General features: G+C 39.1%; 1 protein-coding gene across 3 annotated transcripts in view; it reads left to right on the top strand.

The window, feature by feature from the left end:
- SVEP1 (sushi, von Willebrand factor type A, EGF and pentraxin domain containing 1) overlaps window positions 1–21295 on the top strand; it is a 202198-nt gene that overhangs the window by 138586 nt on the left and 42317 nt on the right. For 2 of the 3 annotated variants that reach the window (XM_003122075.6, XM_084991626.1), the window contains 9 exons: window positions 1772–1896; window positions 2868–2991; window positions 3744–3914; window positions 4941–5114; window positions 6041–6160; window positions 12049–12225; window positions 12449–12533; window positions 13496–13687; window positions 14965–15132. In XM_003122075.6, the coding sequence (XP_003122123.3) occupies window positions 1772–1896; window positions 2868–2991; window positions 3744–3914; window positions 4941–5114; window positions 6041–6160; window positions 12049–12225; window positions 12449–12533; window positions 13496–13687; window positions 14965–15132 (1336 nt within the window). Of the gene's footprint in view, window positions 1–1771; window positions 1942–2867; window positions 2992–3743; window positions 3915–4940; window positions 5115–6040; window positions 6161–12048; window positions 12226–12448; window positions 12534–13495; window positions 13688–14964; window positions 15133–21295 lie in introns of all 3 variants that reach the window. The other variant, XM_084991634.1, reaches the window with a different exon arrangement.

The raw sequence follows: 21295 nt of genomic DNA, 5'->3' as shown, positions 1-21295 counted from the left end.
TTTATAAGAAAGAGATGTAGGTCAGGAAATAATGAATGAGAGCTCTACAGATATCACCTGGCAAGAGTGAGATCAGGTAGGGGGAGCAGCTGAAGAAAGAACAAAATAGTGCCATTTGTGGCAACATGGATGGAACAAGAGGCTCTCATACTAAGTAAGTCAGAAGGAGAAAGACAAATACCATATAATATTACTTACATCTGGAATCTAATATATGGCACAAATGAACCTATCCACAGAAAAGAAACAAACCCATGGACATGGAGAACAGACTTGTGGTTGCAGTGGAGGGTGAGAAAGTGGGATAGACTGGGTGTTTGGGGCTAGTAGATGCAAACTATTACATTTGGAGTGGATAAACAATGAGGCCCTGCTGTATAGCACAGGGAACTATATCCAATCACTTGTGATGGAACATGATGAAAGATAATATGAGAAAAAGAATGCATATATATGTATATATAAAACTGGGTTACCTTGCTCTACAGCAGAAATTGACAGAACTTTGTAAATAAACCGTAATAAAAAATTAAAAAAAAAGAGGGGGAGACTAGAATGGAAACCTGGGTGCATCAGCATCTAAGAGGCAGGCACAGAAGGGAGACTGAGAATGTACAGAAAGGTTCAAGGAGAATGAGATGAGGATGCTGTGCTGTCATGGGAACCAAAAGGAATCAGCCAGGCGCCTGGCAGGAGACGGGTGGCATGCACAAGGAGGGTTTCATGAAGCAATTATTTTAAGAAGTGTGGGAAAGGTTAAGAGAACCAAAATGTGGTCGTAGAACTCCTGATGACTAGCAACAGTGGAAAGTCACAGGAGATAGACATCAAGTGACAAGAAGTGCGAGTTGTCGCCAGTAATTAGGCAAACCTGTAGTGATGGAATTACCCAGCAGGAGCCATGACGTGAGAGAGAGGAAAGCAGCCTCTACCATTTGTTGACTGGGAGGAAGTTATCCAGGAAATTAAACTTCTCTCTCATCCCATTTTCTTAGCTCAGACTGGTCTTTCCATTGGCCAGACACAAACGGAAGTCAGAGGGCTGAGGAAACCAGGTGATATAATCCATAGGCATCAACCTTTGGGGGCACAAAGCAGAGTGGAGAAAGGTAGAGGGTTGAAACACCAACCATCTGTATCCCAGGAAGGGCACTTTAATCGAATGAGATGCTTAATAGAAGAAGGTAATACAGAGGAGTCACCAGAGGTGAATATTGAAGAGGTTCATTGGATTTAGCAATTAGGCCGCCACTGGCAACTTAAGCTTCCTTGGAATTGGTGATAGAACTTTAAACATTGTAGGCTGAAGAATAAGAAGATGAAGAGCAGCAGTATGGAGGGTAATTTCCTAGAACAAAGGAGACAAAATAGGACTTAGCTATTTTGTTGACATAAAATATTGTATACCTATTTATGACTGTAAGTAGTTTTTATAGTTAAATATTTATAAATCCAGTATATTCTAAATCCTCTTTGACTATTTTTTGTTTCTATAAAAAATATAGAAATATTAAATATATAATGAATTATTAAGTACATATTAATGCATAATACATAGAATAATACATTAAATATATATATAATATAAAATTAAATATATGTATATAACATGAATTCATCTCATTGGTAAATCATGCAGTGATTGTAGGTAATTTAGCTTTTCAATAATTTTCCCTGACGTATTTATATAAGCTATGCCTTCATTAAGAGAGCATTTTAGAAATAACAATCAGGCCAGTTTTCCTCCTTTTTTTCTCTCCTCTCTCTTTAGGTGGTGGTGCATTAGTTCTTGGGCAAGAGCAAGACATAAAAGGAGAGGGATTCAACCCAGCTGAATCTTTTGTGGGCTCCATAAGCCAGCTCAACCTCTGGGACTATGTCCTGTCTCCACAGCAGGTCAATTCCATTTTCAGTGTATGACAGTAATGAGATGATGCAAAGGTACAAACCTAGTACAAATGTGCACAGCCTAAAATGCCATATCTTACTGCCACCTCTGAGTTTTCATAATTGACCACCGATATCATTTGATGCTATGGTCTAGCCAGGCAGGAATTATCTATGGCTACTGTCAGTCAATCTTCTTTTTGGTTTCTTGGTGATGCTTTTAAATATTGTTGGACACGACTGTTTCATGAAATCATGTAATTTCCAAGCTAGAAAGGATCACAGAGAATACTTGCAATCTCTCTGACCAAAGAAGCAGAAATTTAGGGCTGGCACAAGATCACCCATAGAAAGTAACAGATGAACTAGAGGTTAAAGCCATTCCAGTAGCCTGAGTTCAAATCTCAGTTTTTACCAGAAACTCATGGTGATGATTTTAAACGTGCTACCCCATCCCTCTAACAGTTGTCTTATCTCTGAAAGACAAGCAAATATAACTGCTTACAGAATTTTGGCTGGATGGAACAAAATCCTACATGTAAGATTGAAGTATGTTTGGCAGGTTGTAAGGGCTTGGTAAATGTTTGCTCTTATTATGATAGTAACAGAACTTACCTACACCTCAGCCTTCTCAACTCTCTGATGTGGAGATCTCCAGACAGGAGAGTAGAAAGGGAAAATCCCAACAATACCTTAACAAACTCCAAAGTTTTAGATAAGACATTCTAGAAAGAGAGATTCAGAATTTCCAGTGACAATGAAATACTTGTAAGAGGGAACGATGGGGGTGGCAGAGAGAGAGAGAGACCAGAGAACTTTCCTGTCACCCCTGAAATCATCCCATCTGTACAAAAGTCTGCTCCCCACCACCACCCCTCACAAATCTGTGAATGTTTTCAGTAGGATTAAATTAAGCTATAATAACTCAGTCTTACTGCAACAAGTTAGGTTTGTCTAAAGATGCATTTTCGAACTTTCAGGTAAAATCGCTGGCTACATCATGCCCAGAGGAACTCAGTAAAGGAAACGTACTAGCCTGGCCTGATTTCCTGTCGGGAATTGTGGGGAGAGTGAAGATAGATTCCAAGAGCATTTTCTGTTCTGGTTAGTTTCCTTCTTCTTTAGACTCTACTGTCTCTTGACTGCCCTGGGATTTTCTGCAAAAGGAGGCATTTGATTCTCTCTTGGCCAAACAGTGGGGGCCTGTCCATGTATTGTTTACCTAATAATTCATCTTTACCCTCCCTTCATATAAAGGATCTCTTTCTTTAATATGTAAATACATTCTGTATAACAGGGTACAGAATAACTGTACAAGAAACTTAGACAAAGGTAAAACACAATAAGGAAAATAGGATGAGAAGAGGGATAAGGTTAAAAAGTCCTGTCCTCCTGTTTGAGATGGGCTACTCTCTCAGCTCTGTACTTTCTAGCAGTCACCTAGGGGCAGGCAGTACAGGGAGAAAAGAAATGGATATTGTAATCCACTCACAGAATCGCCAAACTCTGAATGAGTCAAAACTGCCCCCTAAGACTCAGTGTATTTAAACAAGCTTCTGAAGATGTCCTAGAATCGGTGGGGTTTGATAAGTATAAGAACGTTTTATTTTTTCAAAAATGCTGTTTTTTTCCCTTAAAAATATTCATCAGACTTCTGCCAAAAGAGAGAACATTGTTGACTCGAGTAGTTTTTTTCTAGAACTTTAGCCTGCCAGGGATGTGGTTACCTGTCAACTTGTTATAATACCAACAGAGTAGCTCTCAACTGCAGGTGCAATTACGATCTGAAACCTTTATCTTGGTTCTGTTGCCACTGTGTTACTGAAAAGCTCTGAACCTATGTTCTTTGCCCTCAGATTGCCCACCTTTAGAAGAATCAGTACCTCACCTGAGGACTGCATCAGGAGACGTAAAGCCAGGCTCCAAAATCAGTCTGTTCTGTGATCCGGGCTTCCAGATGATCGGGAACCCTGAGCAGTATTGCCTGAATCAAGGACAGTGGACACAACCACTGCCTCGCTGTGAACGTGAGCTGCCTTTGTTGAAGGCATTTCAGTAGCTCTTGAAAAACATTTGCACCCAAAGAACACATTTCAGGAATGCTAGATAAAAGCTAAAAACTTCATAGTGGCCAACATAGTAAATATTCATTGAATGCTTCCTTTGTGTGATGATGTGTGTTGTACACTAGGGAGGTGGGAGATGAAGAGCCAAAGAGACCACCACCTGTGAATGCACCCAGGTGGCCCAAGGAACTGGATGGGAGAGAAAGACAGGTGTGGGGGCTGGAGGCCAAAGGGAGATGGGTTACTGCTGGGTGGGAAATCAGTAAGAGATCTCTTGAATTGGATGTACCCATTTGTTCACTTACTCAACAATGTTTAAAGTACTTGGTGTGTGCCAAGTACTGATCTAAATTCTGGAGATTGAGCAGTTGGAAAAAAACGTCTCTCCTCTTAGGGAGTTTACATTGTAGTAGGAGAGGCAGAAAGTAACAGGTAAATACAATGTCATTTATTGATACTAAATAAGAAAGTCAAGGCACTGAAGAAAACTAAAGCAGGGTAGAGAGATACAGAGTGAGGGAGTGGAGTGGAGGCAAGGCTGCTGCTATAGATTCGATGATCAGAAAGTTTCTCCATAGCATCTGTTCCCACCTGACACATATTTATCTATTTCTGGTGTCTCCACTCTGACTAGATAATAAGTTTTGTGAGGCAGGGATTTTGCTTGGTTCATTACTGTAACCTCAGCAACAGGACAGTGTCTAACAGGTCACAGGATCTCCATAAATGTTTTATAAATGAATGAATTGCATGCCTACTGTGAGCCAGACAGTAATCTATGCTAGACAGTCTGGACACAAGTATGGCTACAGCCTACCACCACCCCTACAGTGCATTCTTAATCTCATAAACATTAGAACATTCTTAATCTAATGTTTGCATGCAGTTAAAAGTTCATGTTTAACTCAACTCCAAGTTTAATATAAATAAAATGGTCATTGAGTAATTTGCTCCTAATGTGACGTTTTTTTCCTGGTCACATGACAGGCATTAGCTGTGGAGTGCCACCCCCTTTGGAGAACGGCTTTTATTCAGCTGAGGACTTCCATGCTGGCAGCACAGTGACCTACCAGTGCAATCATGGCTACTATTTATTGGGTGATTCAAGGATGTTCTGTACGGATAACGGAAGCTGGAATGGCATTTCACCATCATGCCTTGGTGAGATAAATCTTGGCAGTTACTATGTGGATTTATTGTAACTCTGTGGGAAAGAAGCTTCCCAAATTCCTGAGGCTCTAATGGTATGCCAGTGTGAATTTCATCTCATCCCAGTAAGCCCCAGGCAAACCGTAGTGACAAAGCAGCTGTCCATACAAGTGCCAACCATGTTTTAAATTTTTACCAAGCTCCATAATAAGAATATCTTGATCTCTTGCTATTCTTCTGCTTCCCCACCTATAAACTGGGAAAATAAAGCTTTTATTGTCTATCTTCAATGTGATTATGACATTTTTTTTTGTCTTTTTAGGGCCATACCCAAGGCATATGGAGGTTCCCAGACTAGGGGTCAAATCAGAGCTACAGCTGCCTGCCTGCACCACAGCCACAGCAACACAGAATCCAAGCCACATCTGTGACCTACACCACAGTTCACGGTAATGCCAGATCCTTAACCCACTGAGTGAGGCCAGGGATTGAACCCGTGTCCTCATGGATCCTAATCAGGTTCATTAACCACTGAGCCATGACAGGAACTCCTGATTATGACATATTTAAATTGTATACATATTTAAAATATGTAGTTTTATATGTTAAGTGATAAGTAATGATTTTTTTTAATAATAATGATTTAAGAGTAAAAACAGGAGTTCCCACTGTGATGCAGTGGGTTAAGAATCCAGCTGTGTAAGTGGCTCAGGTCACTGCAGAGGTGTGAGTTTTATCCCCAGCCCAGTGCAGTGAGTTAAAGGATCTGGTGCAGTGTAGGTTATGGAGTGACTCGGATTCAATCCCTGGTCTGGGAACTTCCAGATGTTGTAGGGATGGTCATTAAAAAAAAAAAAAAAAAAAAAAAAGGTAAAAACATGTTCGCTACATAAGAAAAATCCATCAACTTTACTGTTTGTAAACTGTCTTCATTTTAGATGTAGATGAATGTGCAGTTGGGTCAGATTGTAGTGAGCACGCTTCCTGCCTGAATACAAATGGATCCTACATCTGCTCATGTACCCCACCCTACACAGGAGATGGCAAAAACTGTGCAGGTAACTAGTCTATGTGTAACTGGGAAGTCTATTATAAGTTTTTCATTCAAGTATCTATTTTAAATGTATGTTATTTAAAAATAAGATATTTTAGAGAGCGGGTGGCAGGGGAGTTTGGAATTAGTAGATGCAAACAATTACATTCAGAACGGATAAGCAGTGGGATCCTACTGTATAGCACAGGGAACTGTGCACAGTCTCCCAGGTTAGATCATGATGGAAGATAGTATGAAAAAGAAAAAATATGTGTATATATATATATATATGGCTGGGTCCCTTTGTTGTACAATATAAATTAAGGGAACAGTATACTTTAATACATTTTTAAAAAATAAGACATTTTCAACTTCAAATGGGAGATAGAAAAGAAAACCTATCTTTCAAAAGATACATAAGCAAAGAAAGACAAATATTATATATAATTTATATGTGGAATCTGAAAAAATGTTACAAATGAACTTATTTACAAAGAAGAAATAGACGGATCTGGTCTAGTCACCAAAAAGGAGAAGGGAGAGAGGGATAAATTGGGAGTTTGGGATTCATAGATACACACTACTGTACATAAAATAGATAAACTACAAGGACCTGCTGGTTATCACATGGAAATGTATTCAGTATCTTGTAATAACCTATAACGGAAAAGAAACTGAATGTATATACTCACACTGAATCACTTTGCTGTCCATCTGAAACTAGCACAACACCGTAAATCAACTATACTTCAATAAATAGACAGAGGCACTTTGACGTAGCATTGCGCCTTTCCTAACTTCCCAGTTTCTGAAAAACAAAACCAGATACACACAACAAATATTAACAGACATAAAGGGAGATATTGATGAGAATACAATCATAGTAGGAGACCTAAATACCCCCCTCACATCAATGGACAGATCCTCTAGACAGAAAACCAATAAAGCAACAGAGATCCTAAAGGAAACAATAGAAAAGTTAGACTTAATTGATATCTTCAGGACACTACATCCAAAAAAAGCAGAATACACATTCTTCTCAAATGCTCATGGAACATTCTCAAGAATCGACCACATATTGGGACACAAAGCGAATCTCAATAAATTTAGGAGCGTAGAAATTATCTCAAGTATCTTCTCTGACCACAATGCCATGAAATTAGAAATCAACCATGGGAAAAGCAAAGAGAAAAAACCTACTCCATGGAGACTAAACAACATGCTACTAAAAAACCAATGGGTCAATGAGGAAATCAAGAAGGAAATTAAAAACTACCTTGAAACAAATGATAATGAAGACACAACCTCTCAAAATCTATGGGATGCTGCGAAAGCAGTGCTCAGAGGGAAATTTATAGCAATCCAGGCCTTTCTCAAAAAAGAAGAAAGATCCCAAATTGACAACTTAACCCTCCACCTAAACGAATTAGAAAAAGAAGAACAAAAAAGTCCTAAAGCCAGCAGAAGGAAGGAAATTATAAAGATCAAAGAAGAAATCAATAAAATAGAGACTCAAAAAACAATAGAGAAAATTAATAAAACCAAGAGCTGGTTCTTTGAAAAGGTGAACAAAATTGACAAACCCCTAGCCAGACTCACTAAAAAGAGGAGAGAAAGAACCCAAATAAACAAAATTATAAATGAAAAAGGAGAAATCACAACGGATACAGCAGAAATACAAAAAAACATAAGAGAATACTATGAACAACTGTATGGCAACAAGTTTGACAATCTGGAAGAAATGGACAATTTTCTAGAATCTTACAGCCTGCCAAAACTGAATCAAGCAGAAACAGAACAACTGAACAAACCGATCACTAGAAATGAAATTGAAGAGGTCATAAAATCACTCCCTACAAATAAAAGTCCAGGACCAGATGGCTTCACAGGTGAATTCTATCAAACATATAAAGAGGAATTGGTGCCCATCCTCCTTAAACTCTTTCAAAAGGTTGAAGAAGAAGGAATACTCCCAAAGACATTCTATGAGGCCACCATCACCCTCATTCCAAAACCAGACAGAGATACCACCAAAAAAGAAAACTATCGCCCAATATCATTGATGAATATAGATGCAAAAATTCTCAACAAAATCTTAGCCAACCGAATCCAACAACATATCAAAAAAATTATACACCATGACCAGGTTGGGTTCATCCCAGGTTCACAAGGATGGTTCAACATACGCAAATCAATCAGCATCATACACCACATTAACAAAAAAAAGGTCAAAAATCATATGATCATCTCAATAGATGCAGAAAAAGCATTTGACAAAGTTCAACATCCATTCATGATCAAGACCCTCACCAAAGTGGGTATAGAGGGAACATTCTTGAATATAATCAAAGCCATTTATGATAAACCCACAGCAAATATAATACTCAATGGAGAAAAACTGAAAGCCTTCTCACTCAAATCTGGAACAAGACAGGGATGCCCACTCTCACCACTGCTCTTCAACATAGTTTTGGAAGTCTTAGCCACAGCAATTAGACAAACAAAAGAAATAAAAGGCATCCATATAGGAAGAGAAGAGATCAAACTGTCACTGTATGCAGATGATATGATACTATACCTAGAAAACCCTAAGGCCTCAACCCCAAAACTACTTGAACTGATTAATAAATTCAGCAAAGTGGCAGGATATAAGATTAACATTCAGAAGTCAGTTGCATTTCTGTATACCAGCAATGAAACATTAGAAAAGGAATACAAAAAAATGATACCTTTTAAAATTGTACCTCACAAAATCAAATACCTCGGAATACACCTGACCAAAGAGGTAAAGGACCTATATGCCGAGAACTGTAAAACTTTAATCAAAGAAATCAAAGAAGATGTAAAGAAATGGAAAGATATTCCATGTTCCTGGGTTGGAAAAATCAATATTGTGAAAATGGCCATCCTACCCAAAGCAATCTACAGATTCAATGCAATCCCTATCAAATTACCCATGACATTGTTCACAGAACTAGAACAAACAATCCAAACATTTATATGGAACCACAAAAGACCCAGAATCGCCAAAGCAATCCTGAGAAACAAAAACCAAGCAGGAGGCATAACTCTCCCAGACTTCAAGAAATACTACAAAGCCACAGTCATCAAAACAGTGTGGTACTGGTATCAAAACAGACAGACAGACCAATGGAACAGAATAGAGAATCCGGAAATAAACCCTGACACCTATGGTCAATTAATCTTTGACAAGGGAGGCAGGAACATCAAATGGGAAAAAGAAAGTCTATTCAGCAAGCATTGCTGGGAAACCTGGACAGCTGTATGCAAAGCAATGAAACTAGAACACACCCTCACACCATGCACAAAAATAAACTCCAAATGGCTGAAAGACTTAAATATACGACAGGACACCATCAAACTCCTAGAAGAAAACATAGGCAAAACACTCTCTGACATCAACATCATGAATATTTTCTCAGGGCAGTCTCCCAAAGCAATAGAAATTAGAGCAAAAATAAACCCATGGGACCTCATCAAACTGAAAAGCTTTTGCACAGCAAAGGAAACCAAAAAGAAAACAAAAAGACAACTTACAGAATGGGAGAAAATAGTTTCAAATGATGCAACTGACAAGGGCTTAATCTCTAGAATATACAAGCAACTTATACAACTCAACAGCAAAAAAGCCAATCAATCAATGGAAAAATGGGCAAAAGACCTGAATAGACATTTCTCCAAGGAAGATATACAGATGGCCAACAAACACATGAAAAAATGCTCAACATCGCTGATTATAAGAGAAATGCAAATCAAAACTACCATGAGATACCACCTCACACCAGTCAGAATGGCCATCATTAATAAATCCACAAATAACAAGTGCTGGAGGGGCTGTGGAGAAAAGGGAACCCTCCTGCACTGCTGGTGGGAATGTAAACTGGTACAGCCACTATGGAGAACAGTTTGGAGATACCTTAGAAATCTATACATAGAACTTCCATATGACCCTGCAATCCCACTCTTGGGCATCTATCCGGACAAAGCTCTACTTAAAAGAGACACATGCACCCGCATATTCATTGCAGCCCTATTTACAATAGCCAGGACATGGAAACAATCCAAATGTCCATCGACAGATGATTGGATTCGGAAGATGTGGTATATATACACAATGGAATACTACTCAGCCATAAAAAAGGATGACATAATGCCATTTGCAGCAACATGGATGGAACTAGAGAATCTCATCCTGAGTGAAATGAGCCAGAAAGACAAAGACAAATACCATATGATATCACTTATAACTGGAATCTAATATCCAGCACAAATGAACATCTCCTCAGAAAAGAAAATCATGGACTTGGAGAAGAGACTTGTGGTTGCCTGATGGGAGGGGGAGGGAGTGGGAGGGATCGGGAGCTTGGGCTTATCAGACACAACCTAGAATAGATTTATAAGGAGATCCTGCTGAATAGCATTGAGAACTATGTCTAGATACTCATGTCGCAACAGAAGAAAGGGTGGGGGAAAAAACTGTAACTGCAATGTATACATCTAAGGATGACCTGACCCCCTTGCTGTACAGTGGGAAAATAATAAAAAAAAAAGAAAAAAAAAAAACAAAACCAAGAGCTAACTTTATCACCAGAATATTATAAAAATGTCTACATAGTACAAGACATTTATAAGAATAGGGTGGATTTAGAAATATAAGCAATATTTGCTTCTGCCTCAATCAGAGCAAAGAAGATGCTTCATCACATCTTCACCTTCAGTATCTTTCCTCTGCCTCCACCACACGGAATTATATCATTGAAAAAAAAATGGACATCTTATCTAGGCACATCTCTGTATTTTGTGAGAATTTTGATAATACTGGCCCATCTCTCAACCCATTGACGTCTTTCTGCATTAATCTTGAGAAAGCAGCTACAAGAAAGCAATTAGCAATTCCTCTTTCAGAAATGAAAGAATTCTCTAATCTTAAATTGCTTTTACTTTTTATGAGGGTTTCAAAGCCCTTGACTTTAGAGCCATAATGATCTTCAGAGCAATGGAATCAGTATATCTTTCCTTTTTGAGCATTTAAGTATTTATTTACTCCTGCTGTTCACTCTAGCCTAAATCTCCCTTTAACTATTTCCCCCCCCAGAAGTGGTGACTGACTCGAAATTGGCATCTAAGAGGCTAAGGGTCTGTAGGCTCTTTGGAAAAGGAGGCTAGGAATTCTCCTAAATGTGCTTTGGTATAGCCTTTACATCAGCTTGAGCGAAAGTCAATAGCTCTTTAAAAGTGGGAATGAGGTTGAGGGGGAGGAGGAGGGACTTAAGCCCTTCTGAGCCATGCCCTGGTGTCACCATTACTTCCTCAATAAACGGCTGCTTAGGGGGCCTCGTCAGTTTTGTTTATTTTTCTTACTCATTGCCATTTCAAAGTATTGCTTTAAAAATGCCTGTTAAATGTAAATTCTGGTCTGATCATCTCATGTGTCCCTGGACTTCATGTCTTGCCCTTCAGAAGCTTTTGTTTTTGTTTGTTTGTTTCAGAATTTAACTGGCACCTTGGAGTTCCTGTTGTGGCCCAGTGGTTAACGAATCCGACTAGGAACCATGAGGTGTTGCGGGTTCGATCCCTGGCCTCACTCAGTGGGTTAAGGATCTGGCGTTGCCGTGAGCTGGGGTATAGGTCACAGACGCAGCTCAGAACCATTGTTGCTGTGGCTCTGGCATAGGCTGGCAGCTACAGCTCCGATTCGACCCCTAGCCTGGGAACCTCCATGTGCCGCAGGTGCAGCCTTAGAAAAAGACAAACAAACAAGCAAAAAAAAAAAAAAAAAAAACAGAATTTAACTGGTACCTTAATTATAGTACAATTCATTTGCTAGGAGATCTTGCATGGTTGTGTGAAAGCCAATCTACTGACCCAAAAAAACTGTTTCTGTCTTTCAAGAACCTATAAAATGTAAGGCCCCAGGAAATCCAGAAAATGGCCACTCTTCTGGGCAGATTTACACCGTGGGTGCTGAAGTCACATTCTCATGTGAAGACGGACACCAGCTGATGGGAGTGGCCAAAATCACATGTTTGGAGTCTGGAGAATGGAGTCATGAGATACCAAATTGTGAAGGTATGTTGAGTCAACTGCCTCATGCATATGGTGTTTGGCAGTCGTAGAGTTCAAGGTGGAGAAATGCCAGGTGTTCTGCTGTATCAATATTCTTTGTGTTTAAAGCCCCATATGAGGCTCATACTTAAATGTAACCAAAAATCTAGATCCGCCCTTGAGTTTTTAGAGATTTTTGCACACACAAGCTAAGAAAAGCAATGGCTTTTGGTTTTTCTCCTTTAAGCTATTTCCTGTGGTGCACCAGCTGTCCCAGAAAATGGTGGCATTGACGGATCAGCATTTACCTATGGCAGTAAAGTAACATACAGGTAAGTGTCCACGATGAATGCCACCTTATAGAAGCTGATGGCATGCTGGCAGTGATATATGGGAAAAAAGACAAAAGAGTAACCCCAGAGGATGTTTTTGAGTTAATATGGAATTAATTGAATTATGAATTTGGGTTTGGATCCAGAGCTCCAGCTTATAACCAGGAATATTCATGAGCTTGCAGGGCTTCCTCCATAGCCTCTTAGGGACTCATTCAAGACAGGCCCCCTCTCCAACCAAGAATTTTCTATTGGCCAGAAACAGATGCTCAGACACAAAGAACAGATTTATGGTTGCCGTGGGACAGAGGGCTGGGGGAGGATTGGATTGGGAGTTTGGGATTAGCAGATGCAAACTATTATGTAGAGAATGGATAAAAAACAAGGTTCTACTGAACAGGGAACTGTATTCAATATCCTGTGACAGACTGTAATGGAAAAGAATATGAAAAAGAATGTGTGTGTGTGTGTGTATTTAAAATCATTGTGCTCTACAGCAGAAATTGACACATTGTAAACCAACTATACTTCAATAAAATAAATTTTTAAAAAAGGAGTTTTCTGGGAGTTCCTGTGTGCCTCATGGGGTGAGGAGCCCGTGTTGTCACTGCAGTGGTTCAGGTCACTACTGTGGCATAGGATCAATCCCTGGCCCAGGAACTTCTACATGTGGGAGTGGTGGCCAAAAAAAAAGGAATTTTCTGCTCGCTCCTACTAAGCCATGACACAAACTGGAGGCAGGCCGAATCCTTAAATCTATCCTTCTACTTATCAGGCAGCAGGTTCCATATGGGGAAGATGCGTAGTATTCAATCCTGAAAAAAATTCCTCGAAGCTTGATTTCAGTAGAGAAAAACATTCTCCGAGGAGATGTATAAGTTCTCCGTCTTTTTGGAGGTTTTGGCACAGATAAAGTCACGCCACATAAAGTCTCTTCTGTCATTTTCTTTTATCTTCTTTAGGTGTAATAAAGGATATACTCTGGAGGGTGAGAAAGAGTCATCCTGTCTCGCCAGCGGTTCTTGGAGCCATTCTCCTCCTGTGTGTGAACTGGTCAAGTGTTCTAGCCCTGAAGACATAAGTCACGGGAAATATCTTTTGAGCGGGCTTACCTACCTTTCTACTGTGACATATTCGTGTGAGACTGGATACAGGTACAGGCCTAGACACCAGCCAAGTTTCCTTCTAAATACCCCCTTATTACTCATTACTTACGCAGTGGGTTTCATTGGCGTGTGACTGACTGGCTTTAAATATAAGTTTCTGACTACGAGACCTTCTCAAATGTGTAGACTTCTTGATGTTCAGCCCAGAGTTAATGCCCGTGGAAATAGTCCATCTGACTTTGACTCTGGCAGCTCTCATTAAGCACTATAAACATTCAGACATTGAACATGAAAGCAAAAAGTGTTTGTGAAGCATAACACGACACCTAATGAAATGGTTTAGTGGGGGATTTCTTGGTAAACAAAACATTGCATAGAATATTGTAAACATCATGTCGAGATAAGAGCCTGGGTCTTTAATACTATGAAGAGGTTAATTTGATTAATGGTGTGTGTGTATGTTTCAACAGAAGGGACAATAGAAAGAGTCAGGTTGTGATCAAAAACTTGGCCAACAGGATCTGGAAGTGAAACAGTGAACAGAAAATGGACTAAATCATATAATTAGAATTGGTTTGGCAGAATTCCTGTTGTGGCTCAGAGGGGTAAGAACCTGACATAGTGTCCATGAGGATGTGGGTTTGATCCCTGATCTCACTCAGTGGGGTAAGGATCCAGCGTGGCCATAAGCGGCAGCGTAGGTTGCAGATGCCACGTGAATCCAGTGTTGCTGTGGCATAAGTTGGCTGGAAGCTGCAGCTCTGATTTGGCCCCTAGCCTGGGAACTTCCATATGCCACAGGTGTGGCCCTAAAAGGAAAAAAAAAAAAAAGAATTGGGTTGGCAAGTGAAGGTAGATGCCAAGCCATACCATGGGGCTAAGAGGTTTTCACATTCAAAAGCAGACCATGGGTCAGAGTGATGAGCACCCCTGTTCATATGCCCAGGCTCATGGCAGGGACACCACCCTTTGACCTCAGTTATCCGGACCTCCTGGGTGTCTGTCTCCCTTATCCCTGGATCCTAACCAGCCTGTTCCCCTTCCCATCCAAGTCATCTGCTAATCACAAGGTTTGGAGTGCCCAACAGCACCAGCAATCAGCATTTTATTTTGCACCCCAGTTGTTTTAGCCTATTAATCCTTCTAAATGACTCTATAGACAGCTCAAGTTTCCCCTGTTTTTATATAAAGCAATAAAATCGGAGAAACTTTGTTTTTCTGTATTAAAATTCCTTAAGTGTCCCCATTCTCTTCCAAGTCCTTCCTAGTTCACTTCCAGAGCAAGAAATAGGCACTGAAAGAAGAGGTGTCACTCTTTCCTGTAGCTTGCAGGGCCCTTCCGTCGTTGAATGCTCCGCCTCCGGCAGCTGGGACAGAGCGCCACCTACCTGCGGGCTCGTCTTCTGTGGAGAGCCCCCCACCATCAAAGACGCTGTCATCACCGGGAGTAACTTCTCTTTTGGGAATACTGTCACTTACACTTGCAAAGAAGGGTGAGTAAATCCTCTGAAAGAAAGAAATATTGGGAGGGCATGGGCTCCATCGAACACTGAATTGCATTTCCTGGCAGCCAAAGCCAGAGAGAGCAGAATGCTCTTTCCTGACCACAGAAAGAAAGTATATTTCTCCATTGAAACAGTGTTTTTCTGGAATTAGAGCAATTTATCAGATTAGGCCTTGAATAATGGACGTTGGGCAATGCAGTGGAAAAATCTCTTTCTACGTTAATTAAAGATGGAAAAAGCACATTTAAAGAAGCATTTGTGTATTTGCTCTGTGCATAACCAAAGGCAAGACTTTAGGGCACAGCAACAGGATGCCATGTCTGCATGAAAAAAGATCATAGAGATCATATTTTTACATTTTTAATTGTCTCATTTAATTCAGAGATAAAATGTAAAAAAAAAAAAAAAAAAACGGGAAGCAGATTTCTCCAAAGTGCTTTCATACTTGATATGTCATTTTATCCTCAGAAAAACTATGTAAAGCCCAGAGGAAGGAGAGGGTCCCCCTGAGGTGAAGATTTGCTTAGGGTCTCAGGCAGGCCATAAATGATTGAGGGGTGATGAAGTCCCAGATCACTGGACTGGCATTTCATTGCTCATTTTTTCCCTGCTTCCTCAATAATTGTCTTCACCAGTAATCATTTATAGCTTTCACACTCCAGATGTGCCACAGTTGCTTTTCACACAGTTGGGATGAGTGATAGCAGAGGGGTTGCCATTTTCGTGATGTGTTCCTCAGCTCTGTCCTTCACTCACTTGTGTAACCAACCTCTCCGTGCTTCTGTGAGTTCATGAAAGGTTCATACTCCTTAGAGATATTGTGAGAAATAAAATGGTATAATGCATGGACTATCCAGAAAATAACTCAATAACTCAACGAACTGTGCTGTTACTATGATGTTAGGACTGAAGAGTTACAGCCTCTGTAACATGAAAGTCCGTGTTTATTTCACCTATCCAGGTGAAATAAATTATTTCATCCACTAGGACAGGACCGCCAGCAGGTGGCGCCAGGATTTTCTGGCAGAAAGCTCTTGAACGTGAAATACTCGCATAAATAGCAGACAGAAATTCCAAATCTGAACACCTTCTTAAGTGAAAAAAGAAATCTCGAATATTAAAATGTCAGTATAGGAATTATCTTTCAATGATCCTTTCTTTTGTGGATTGACTCATTAAAAAATTTCTTCCTAATGAACTGCATAGTACTTTTTAAGATTAGTCATTGAAATGTGAAATTTTATCAGATACAAATGTTCCAGATAATAACTAGGTACTGACAACTTCTGGGTTTTTTAATGATTAAAAAAGTAGCATGTCATCACCATATAAAACAAGAAAATAAAAATACATTTTTAAAAATTTCCCCAAGAAAAATGATGGTGACATTTTACTTTCTCTCTTGCTAGAATTTTGTCTTTGCATATACTCTCAAAGATCGTGATCATATAAAAATTCCCACTTTTCTCCTTTTCTCTATGAATCATTCACCTATATCTTAAAAAAGAGTTCTGTATCTGCCTAATGTGAAGTCTATATGTTATACAAAAAGGATTTATTAAAAGAAGCAGTAAAGGCAATAATGAAGATCACAACAAATCCCTATATTCATAGAGGGCTTTCCATGCTTCAGAGCACTTTCCCATGAATTATCTCATGTGCTCCCTTCTACAAAGAGGCGGCTTTGGCAAAAGAAATAGTATTCCCACTTTATAGTTGACGTGAGAAGGAATTCAGCTACATTACCCTTCTGCTCTAAGCAGTCACTGCAGGAGCTTTCTTTTTATAAAAAGATGGAAACCAAAACTGCCCACTGAAATCATATAGCTGTTAAGGGGTGTGAGGCCATTTCTATCAAAGTGCCTTATATATGCATGAAGTACCATATAAGTATGGCTTTATTGATATTTTCTGTATCATCATTGTTATATAAAGTGATGATGTTTTAATAATACAGGGGAAACTATCTTCAGTAATTAATCAAATTAATAGAAAGTATACATAGTCATAGATCACTACCACCCTTTTTTTTTTCTAAAAGAAAAATATAAATAGCTATTAGGAGATAGTTTAATTTTGCTGAAAGTAAAACTTCTAGTGAGAGGAAGAACATTTTCCCCTTGACATACACTTACTCCTCTCTGGAGTGTTATGAGAATAGCCAGCCTGAAAGAAAGCTTCTGTCTTATTCTTTTTTTTTTTTTTCTGGGCAGATGTCTAATAACACATTCAAATGTACCAAAAAAAAAGCACAAAAATAATTGAATAATCTATTTAAATTGTCTATGTATCCATTGCTGAGATAAAAGTACATGCTAAAGTTTGCCATAGCTATTGTAGATCTCTCTTTATAAAAGAAATACAATATCACAAAATTAGGGAGTTCCCATCATGACTCAGTGATAAAGAACCTGACTCAGATCCATGAAGATGAGGCTTTGATTCCTGGCCTCGCTCAGTAGGTTAAGGATCCCATCTGACGTTGCGATGGCTGTGGTGTAAGCCAGAAGCTGCAGCTCTAATTCAGCCCCTACCCTGAGAACTTCCATATGCCGTGAGTGCGGCCCAAAAAAGTTTTTAAAAAGTTACAAAATAACCAGAATGACTGTTCACATCACTTTCCCACTGTCCCCAAAGTGAATGTGCATTTTTTTCTGTATTACATATGTATGTCTGCATAAACAAATATTCTGTCGATTTCTGTGTTTCAGTTTTTGTATGCGTTGCTTCGTACTCTTGAATATCCTTTGGAAGCTTGATTTTTATTTAATGTCATGTTTTGTTTCCATTTATCTCTACTGATACATGCAAATCAACAGAATTCATTTTAACTATTAGATAGTACTTCCTTGTAAGGCTGAACAATCTGTTTACATTTATCTCTATTGATAAATGCAAATCAACAGAATTCATTTTAACTATTAGATAGTACTTCCTTGTAAGGATGAACAATCTGTTTACATTTATCTCTACTGATACATGCAAATCAACAGAATTCATTTTAACTATTAGATAAGTACTTCCCTGTAAGGATGAACAATCTCCAAGTTACCTAGTCCCCTCTGGTAGCGGGTTAATTGATTTCCACTTGATTAGCTGATACAGCAGTGCTGTAGTAAACATCTGTGCTGATGCCTCCTGGTACACGGAAGGAAGATGATCTCTGGCCTCAACACCAGAAGTTGGAGTTGTTCGGTCATGAGATGTGCATCTTTTTAACTTTATACTGGATGGCATTTAATATTTGTCCACTGTTTCCTTTAGAGTTTGTTTTGTGTGTGTGTCAGATTTAAGACATTTTTCCTACCCTGAGATCATACTGAGTATCTTTATGTTTCTGCTGAACAACTCCAAGATCTTAGAAAACATTCACTTCTGTTACCCCCCCACCTCAAATGTCTTAACACTATCTACATTTAACTTCCCTCTTAATCTACAACTTTGCAATTTAGTCATTGTTAACACACTCAATGATTATGTATATTTACATTTTTGTGAATCTCTTCATCACCATTGCTTTTTCCATCCCACTCCTTCCTTTTAGGTTTAATGTTTCTACTTCATGAAGCACATCTTGTGTAGCTTCCTTTTGTCAAGAGTCAGTACATTATACAGTCTTAGTCTGAAAAATTATAGTATTTGACCTATGTTCTTGAATTATAGTTTACCTGAGTGTACAGGTCTACCTTAATAGTTTTCTTCCATAGACATTTTTGAAGATACTATTCCATTGCTCTGTGACTTCTAATGTTGCTATTGAAAATTCCCTCAGTCTGATTTGGTGGTTCTCAACATTTGGCAAATTCTGGAGATATTTTTGTTCATCCCAATTGAGGGAAAGATGCTACTAGTATCTAGTGGTAGAGTCCAGGGATGCTGCAACAACATCCTGCAATGCAGAGGACAGAACCTCACAACAAAGTCTGGTCCAAAATGCTGAGGTTGAAAGACGGGTTGAATTGTTGTTCCTTCATAAGTAATGTGTTTCAGAGTTCCCGTCGTGGCACAGAGGAAACAAAGCCTAGGAACCATGAGGTTGCGGGTTCAATCCCTGGCCTCACTCAGTGGGTTAAAGATCCGGTGTTGCCATTAGCTGTGGTGTAGGTCTCAGATGTGGCTTGGATCTGGTGTAGCTGTGGCCCTGGCATAGGCCAGCAGCAACAGCTCCGATTAGACCCCTAGCCTGGGAACCTCCATATGCCGAGGGTGCGGCCCTAAAAAGACAAAAGACAAAACAAAACAAAATATAAGTAATGCACTTTCTCTTTGTTTTTTTTTTATTTGTCTTTATTGTTTTGTTGTTTGTGGTATTACTAGAATTGTATTTAGTGTCATTCATCTTGTTCAAGGCTCATTGTACTTCTTATATCTGAGAATTTGTGTCTGTCACCAATTTTAGAATAATCTAGCAATCTTCACTTCAAATATTCCCTCTTCTTAACTTTTACTCTTATTTCTCTAGGTCTTATTAGATATATATTGGAGTTCTTCTATTTTACACGTGTATTAATTAACCTGTCACATTTTCCATCTCTTTAAAACTTGGGTTGCATTTAGGTAATTTCTGCACATATACCTTCCAGTTCACTAATTTTTCTCTCTACTGCCTGTAGCCTGCTTTTGAAATGTGTCCATTTTTTATATTTTTATTTTCTGTATTTTTATTTTTAGAATTTGTTTTTATTTTTCGAACATTTCTTCTTACATAGTCTTTGTTTTTAAATAGGATTTTGAATTTTTTGTTTGTAATTATTTCAACACATTCATTTCATATTCTTTTTTTAGATTTTAGAGCACCTTTTCTATTTATTGATGCTTTCATCTTGCTATTTGTCCTGTCTACCGACCTATTCATGATGAAGAACATGCATGTATAAGTCTGTAATTTCATATTGTGCCCTTAGTATTTGGGGCTTGTTTTGTCGATGATAGTTCCACAATGGTCCGAATATATGGATTATTTTTTCTACTAGATGCCCCAGGAGTATCACCAGCCAAGAACCTAAGTTTACATTTATTTATCAGTTTGAAGGCTTTCATACCAAGTTAATGGTATAAATCCATCCTCAAATCCACATGAGGTACACGCCTGGGTTCTGTTATTTTAGCCAGTAACTTTGTTTTTTTACCCAAAGCCCTGTTGAATATGGAGATCTCACTTGTCATCCGTCTGGGCCTCTAGATGGAATTATTCTGGTGAATATGCTTTTGGTGAATGTCCTTCTAGGACATAGATTCATGCTGGAGATTACTGTCTACTTCAACTCCAAGATTATATTTCCTATCATCTCTTCTTCCCTTTCCTGTCCAGTCCAAGGATTATTTTCTCTTTTTAATTTCCTCTTCATTTCTGACACATGGAGATTTCCTTTCTTGTCCACTAAGCTATGCATTTAAAATCATTTCTGTTGTAATTCATCAAGTATTAAATAGGGTGTGTGGTTATATTATAGCCAGAACTAGAAGTCAGTGTTTGTCCTCTCTCTTCACTCCTTCTCCATCTCTTCCCCACTGAGGGATTGATTGGCATAGATAGGCATGCACTGTGTTCATTCTGGATAGAATCACTGTGTTCAAGTCATGGCTTTTGTGTAATAGACCCTAGCCTGCTGTCCCTTTCCACTTTCTAAGATGCTGTTGGCCTGATAAGAGCATTAAGGCCTGTCTCCTTCCCTAGACCCCTCAACTCCCTCTCTTCCCTTAGGGCTGCCTAACATAGCCCACTGCCCTGCACACCTTGTCAGCTCCCCACTCCTGCTTATTGGTTGGGTGCACATACACGCAGAGTTTCTTTGGTCTATTTTTTTCTTCTTATGTTGGTTATGCTTTGCAGAGGTCTTGCCTCGAATTAAGAAGGGGAAGTTGCCCTCTCCAGTTTAGGATGGAAGAGCAGAGGCTGTAGGAGACTGGAGTAGTAAGATGAATGCCAGAAAAGTCAAAGAAGTCACATTTCTGCCTCCTGCCCTGAAATTGGTCTTTTCCAAATTCACCTTTTATCAAAACATTACACTGGAGCTTTTCAGCTTTTTCTCCCAATTGGTAAAATGATCACTTGTTTCCCATTTTCTTTTTTCCTCTTATGTGTACTCTCTTGGGAAGAAACTCAGAGGGAAGAAGTGTCATTGACATCCTGAAATCCTGAGAGGCTCTT

Source organism: Sus scrofa, chromosome 1 (assembly GCF_054392235.1).
Source record: "Sus scrofa isolate SSC_HxYL_T2T_F1_AM1 chromosome 1, Sscrofa_HxYL_maternal_Yorkshire_Landrace_v2.0, whole genome shotgun sequence".
NCBI lineage: Eukaryota > Metazoa > Chordata > Mammalia > Artiodactyla > Suidae > Sus > Sus scrofa.
The sequence above is the reverse complement of the archived record's forward strand: the minus strand, read 5'-3'. Positions and strand labels throughout refer to the sequence as shown.